Source organism: Oncorhynchus tshawytscha, linkage group LG05 (genome assembly GCF_018296145.1).
Source record: "Oncorhynchus tshawytscha isolate Ot180627B linkage group LG05, Otsh_v2.0, whole genome shotgun sequence".
Lineage (NCBI taxonomy): Eukaryota > Metazoa > Chordata > Actinopteri > Salmoniformes > Salmonidae > Oncorhynchus > Oncorhynchus tshawytscha.
Genome location: NC_056433.1, coordinates 8,847,316 through 8,853,763, shown reverse-complemented (window position 1 = coordinate 8,853,763; position 6,448 = coordinate 8,847,316). Strand labels below are relative to the sequence as shown.

At 45.7% G+C, this 6,448-nt stretch overlaps 1 protein-coding gene across 1 annotated transcript in view; it reads right to left on the bottom strand.

The window, feature by feature from the left end:
- Positions 1-860: 860 nt before the first annotated feature.
- The window catches only part of gpr176 (G protein-coupled receptor 176), a 40,517-nt gene continuing 34,929 nt past the window's right edge, over positions 861-6,448 (bottom strand). The window contains exon 3 of the mRNA XM_042321428.1: positions 861-2,517. Coding sequence (XP_042177362.1) covers positions 1,275-2,517 — 1,243 coding nt within the window. The 3' untranslated portion in view covers positions 861-1,274. The remainder of the gene's footprint in view (positions 2,518-6,448) is intronic.

Below are 6,448 nucleotides of genomic sequence, written 5' to 3'. Positions count from 1 at the left end.
ACGACTGGCCTATCTGGGTCATGTTTTTATCGCCTGAATGATCTGAATCTAGGATTACAGGGACTCTCTGCAACTATATTCAATGTGTGGGACAAAATTGAGGTTATGATTTAGAAGTTGGAGCTCTTTTCTGTCTGCATTAACACAGACAACACACAGGTCTTTCCATCATTGTATGACTTTTTGTGTGCAAATGAACTCAAGCTTACAGACCATGTCAAATGGGATATAGCATTTACGCAGGTACATTCCCGAAACAGACAAAACAACTGGATTCGTTATCGCTTTCATGCCCTGCCTCCAGTCCACTTACCGATATCTGAACAAGAGAGCCTCATCGAAATTGCAACAAGTGGTTCTGTGAAAATGTAATCAGAAGCCACTGCCAGATTTCTGGATAGGGCTGCATTCAGAGTGTCCTGCCTTGGCAAATCACGCTGTTAAGACACTGATGCCCTTTGCAAACACGTAGCTATGTGAGAGTGGATTCTCGGCCCTCACCAGCATGAAAACTAAATACAGGCACAGACTGTGTGGAAAATGATTTAAGACTGAGACTCTCTCCAATGCAACCCAACTTTGCAGAGTTATGTGCATCCTTTCAAGCACACCCTTCTCATTAACCTGTGGTGAGTTATTCACAATTTTCCATGAACAGATAAGGTTTTATATGTAAGATGGCTAAATAAAGAGCAAAATTATTGATTATTATTATATTATAATTTGTGCCCTGGTCCTATAAGAGCTCTTTGTCACTTCCCCATGAGCCAGGTTGTGACAAAAACTCACACTCATTCTTATGTTTAATAAATGTATAGTATAGTGTGTGTGTGTGTGTGTGTGTGTGTGTGTGTGTGTGTGTGTGTGTGTGTGTGTGTGTGTGTGTGTGTGGCAGGCTTACAATGATGGCAAAAAACAACATTTGAGAGTACGCTGACCTTGGTGCTAGAGGGGATACAGCTGGAGGTTGAATGTTTGAAGGGGTACGGGACTATAAAACGTTTGGGAACCACTGCATTACACAACAGAGAGAATCAACAATGAGACAGACTCATCGAGCTCTGGAGTTGTACTTTCTGTTCTCTCTTACAGGGGGCCCTTGGGCAGGTGGTTGGTCAGGTGGTTGATCAGGTGGTTGGTCAGGTGGTTGATGAGGTGGGGTTTCCTCCACTGACTTTGTACCCAGTCATTGACACAAAACGGATCACAAATCATCCACATGCTGACCTCCGCCGATAGCTGTGATCAGGGGCCATCAGTTCAAAGGTCGGGGTTTATAGTTCAGGGGTCGATGTGGGGAAGGTGCTGACCTTGTTGTTCCTGCTGATTCGTCGTTCTGGCCTTGGGCGTGGCTGTTTGGTCTGGATCAGTTCCTCTGGGGTGTTCCCTAGCGGTGGGAGGAGCCTCTTTTTACTGTTCCTGGTCTCCGGCAGCCACTGGGGCGGCAGCTCGAATGGCCCGAACCCAAACTGGGTGGCGTCCTCGGGCTCCGTGGGGGTTGCTGGCGCCACCTGTGACGAGGAGGTGTAAGCACAGGCACGGACAGGTGAGACCTCGGGCAATAAGAGAGGAGGTTGTTCTTTAGTTACCGGGACGCTCTCTCTGGTTGGTTCGGTCTCTTTCTGTAGAACCACCTTCCCTCCATGTCTCCCTCCTCCCCCTCCTCCTCCTGCCTGGTGGTGGTTCTCATTGGGATGAGGACAGCCCCCCACCCCTGACCCTAATGAAGGGCTCGCATTCTCCACCTCCTCCTCCTCTTCATCGGTCGGCCTAAAGATCTGCTGCTGTCCGATATTAAACATCTCCAGGAGCTGGCTCCCAGCGCGAGCAGACCCCTCCAGGGTCCCAGACCCTCCCAACCCTCCCTCGCCCCTCAGCCCCAGATCCCCAGTGCTGACCACGTTACGCCGGCTGTAGCGTCTGTGTACCCGGACTAGAACATCAAACAGGCAGCGTCGAGCCGAGCCGTTCACCGTCAGAAACAGCAGAGGGTTGGTGAGGAGAGACACCTTGGGCAGCCAGATGGCCGTGAGATGGAGAGAAGGGGACAAGTCCTCCCCGTCCCCGAGAAGAGTGCGGTATACCACCAACGCCCCATACGGGGCGCTACAGGCTGAGAAGGCTAACACCACAGCCAGTAACGTAGCATGTAGCTCAGCCTCGCGTTGAGAGACATAAGGGATGGAGATGGAGTTCTGAGGTGTTCTTAATGCTGCGATGATCACCTTCTTCTTCTGGCTGGCGTTGAGAGCTCTGCGAATCAAGATCATTAACAGGAAGACGACAACGAGCGGAAGGATCACCGTGGTTACGTTGTAGGTCAACACGTAGACCATGTGACCCAGGGAGCGGGCGCGGGCGTCGGAACAGGACGATGTTGCATACACATCCGTAACGTTGGTTAAGGCGAACACGGGTACGCTGGCGATGGTGGCGTGGATCCAGATGTAGATGACAAGGTCACGTGACCTGGCGTCTGAGATCTTCCTCTCCAGAGGGTAGAGGACAGAGTAGTACCTAGAGAGGAGGAGAGGATAGACAACATTACACACAGAGCATTCATTCACACTGAGTTGAGCCTCTGCAGTGACACTTTTAACCGTAACATTAACCAGTACATACTGAGTCTAAACAAAAGCAACAGAGGAACACGTATACAATGTAAGCATTCGGTTCTCTGAGTGTTAGATCAGGACAGTAGTAACTACCAAGGCTTTGTGTGTTTGATGTAGATCAGGACAGTAGTAACTACCAAGGCTTTGTGTGTTCGATGTAGATCAGGACAGTAGTAACTACCAAGGCTTTGTGTGTTCGATGTAGATCAGGACAGTAGTAACTACCAAGGCTTTGTGTGTTCGATGTAGATCAGGACAGTAGTAACTACCAAGTCTTTGTGTGTTCGATGTAGATCAGGACAGTAGTAACTACCAAGGCTTTGTGTGTTCGATGTAGATCAGGACAGTAGTAACTACCAAGGCTTTGTGTGTTCGATGTAGATCAGGACAGTAGTAACTACCAAGGCTTTGTGTGTTCGATGTAGATCAGGACAGTAGTAACTACCAAGGCTTTGTGTGTTCGATGTAGATCAGGACAGTAGTAACTACCAAGGCTTTGTGTGTTTGATGTAGATCAGGACAGTAGTAACTACGAAGGTTTTGTGTGTTCGATGTAGATCAGGACAGTAGTAACTACCAAGGCTTTGTGTGTTCGATGTAGATCAGGAGGTAAACTAACATCGCTGTAGCTACCTACCTACCTACCTCCCTACCTACCTACCTACCTACCCCTGATGTAAACTAACATCGCTGTAGCTACCTACCTACCTACCCCTGATGTAAACTAACATCGCTGTAGCTACCTACCTACCTACCCCTGATGTAAACTAACATCGCTGTAGCTACCTACCTACCTACCCCTAATGTAAACTAACATCGCTGTAGCTACCTACCTACCTACCTACCTACCCCTGATGTAAACTAACATCGCTGTAGCTACCTACCTACCTACCCCTAATGTAAACTAACATCGCTGTAGCTACCTACCTACCTACCCCTAATGTAAACTAACATCGCTGTTAGTTGCTGAATGGAGTGTAGCTGTGAGTATAGAATGGAGTGTAGCTGTGAGTATAGAATGGAGTGTAGCTGTGAGTGTAGAATGAAGTGTAGCTGTGAGTGTAGAATGAAGTGTAGCTGTGAGTGTAGAATGGAGTGTAGCTGTGAGTGTAGAATGAAGTGTAGCTGTGAGTGTAGAGTGTAGAATGAAGTGTAGCTGTGAGTGTAGAATGGAGTGTAGCTGTGAGTGTAGAATGAAGTGTAGCTGTGAGTGTAGAGTGTAGAATGAAGTGTAGCTGTGAGTGTAGAATGGAGTGTAGCTGTGAGTATAGAATGGAGTGTAGCTGTGAGTGTAGAATGAAGTGTAGCTGTGAGTGTAGAGTGTAGAATGAAGTGTAGCTGTGAGTGTAGAATGGAGTGTAGCTGTGAGTATAGAATGAAGTGTAGCTGTGAGTGTAGAATGAAGTGTAGCTGTGAGTGTAGAATGGAGTGTAGCTGTGAGTGTAGAATGAAGTGTAGCTGTGAGTGTAGAATGGAGTGTAGCTGTGAGTGTAGAATGGAGTGTAGCTGTGAGTGTAGAATGAAGTGTAGCTGTGAGTGTAGAGTGTAGAATGGAGTGTAGCTGTGAGTGTAGAATGAAGTGTAGCTGTGAGTGTAGAGTGTAGAATGAAGTGTAGCTGTGAGTGTAGAATGAAGTGTAGCTGTGAGTGTAGAATGTTTTTTCATAAAGGAGGGCTGGGTTTTATTCGAAAGTGTAGCTGTGAGTGTAGAGTGTAGAATGAAGTGTAGCTGTGAGTGTAGAATGAAGTGTAGCTGTGAGTGTAGAGTGTAGAATGAAGTGTAGCTGAGAGTATAGAATGAAGTGTAGCTGTGAGTGTAGAATGAAGTGTAGCTGTGAGTGTAGAGTGTAGAATGAAGTGTAGCTGTGAGTGTAGAGTGTAGAATGAAGTGTAGCTGTGAGTGTAGAATGAAGTGTAGCTGTGAGTGTAGAGTGTAGAATGAAGTGTAGCTGAGAGTGTAGAATGAAGTGTAGCTGTGAGTGTAGAGTGTAGAATGAAGTGTAGCTGTGAGTGTAGAGTGTAGAATGAAGTGTAGCTGTGAGTGTAGAATGAAGTGTAGCTGTGAGTGTAGAGTGTAGAATGAAGTGTAGCTGAGAGTATAGAATGAAGTGTAGCTGTGAGTGTAGAATGAAGTGTAGCTGTGAGTGTAGAGTGTAGAATGAAGTGTAGCTGTGAGTGTAGAGTGTAGAATGAAGTGTAGCTGTGAGTGTAGAATGAAGTGTAGCTGTGAGTGTAGAGTGTAGAATGAAGTGTAGCTGAGAGTATAGAATGGAGTGTAGCTGAGAGTGTCAGGGAGAGAGTCCCTCCCTGTGGACTGTCAGTTATTTTGGCTGCAGCTCAGAACAGGGAGCTCTGCAGGAGAGACAAACAGCACCAGGCAGAGTGGAGTACACATTCTGCATCAATTACAGCCCGTCTCCAAACCACACGGGGTGAGTAGAGATAGAGGGAAGTTTTATCTGGTACAAAAACAGATTTGACTGTTTTCAGTTTTAAAACGCCCATACCAGTAGAGCTGAAAGACGATGGCCAGAGTTCACCCATGATGTTGCACAACGATTTATGTCAATCAGTAGTCGTTTTAGTCAAAGTATGATATATTTGAAGTGAAAAATCCAAACTGCCTACTTCGTGCAATGTTGTGTGAATGCAGTGTCTCTTCCTATGATATGACATGCAAATTAGTTTCAGTCGTTACAGAAAATAAAACACGTTTTCAAGTGAAATTTCAGATGTGAAATCATGTGAAAAATGGAACACGTCACATAACATTTCATGTTATCACATGTTATCTTCACATAAGATCACATGAAAACGTGTTTTTGGAACACTTGACATGTTATCACATTATCTTCACATAAGATCACAACACTTTACATGTGATCACGTGAAATTCATGTGGTTTTTTTTTTCATAAAGGAGGGCTGGGTTTTATTCGAATGTCGCCACCCACCAAGAACTTTGCAGCTGTTTTAATTAACCAAGCCTTGTTCATTAAAACAGCTGCAAAGTCCTTCCTCTTGGTGACTGAGACGAGACCAACAGCCTTGTGTCATCTTGGCCACATGAGCCATGGAGCAAATTACAATAAAATAAATTACCAGAAAATTATCATAATCTGTTATCAATTTTCACTTATCTTTTAGCTAGTCTATATAAAACATATATACATATATATTTAAAAAATAATAATTGAACCTTTATTTAACTTGTTAAAAGTCAGTTAAGCCGCCCTATGGGACTCTGGGATCACGGCCGGACGTGATGCAGCCTGGATTCGAACCAGGTACTGCAGTGACGCCTCTTGGACTGAGATGCAGGGCCTTAGACCACTGCGTCACTCGGGGCCCATGTAGATGACCCCGTCACCCCATGAATGGTTAAGACCATTAAAGCTTTGCTTCACTACACGCTCCACTGCTTTAATAGGTGTAACGTTAGCTAGAAACCACAAGCGTCTATCCAGATGAGGAAAAGGCACCTGCGGAAAAAAAAATTCCAAGGAACTTCTAGTGACATGTAATTTGAGGTGTGCATGATCAATGAGCAAAGTCATTGTAGCCTTTCATTTCACTTTCCCTGTGAGAACCATGAGCACAGGCTGACTTGGCTTTGATGCACCGCATCTTTGATGCACCACCATCTGTGGTGAAGTTAAAGACAGGCCAGTGGTTTCCATCTGTGGTGGAGTTAAAGACAGGCCAGTGGTTTCCATCTGTGGTGAAGTTAAAGACAGGCCAGTGGTTTCCATCTGTTGTGAAGTTAACGACAGGCCAGTGGTTTCCATCTGTGGTGAAGTTAAAGACAGGCCAGTGGTTTCCATCTGTGGTGAAG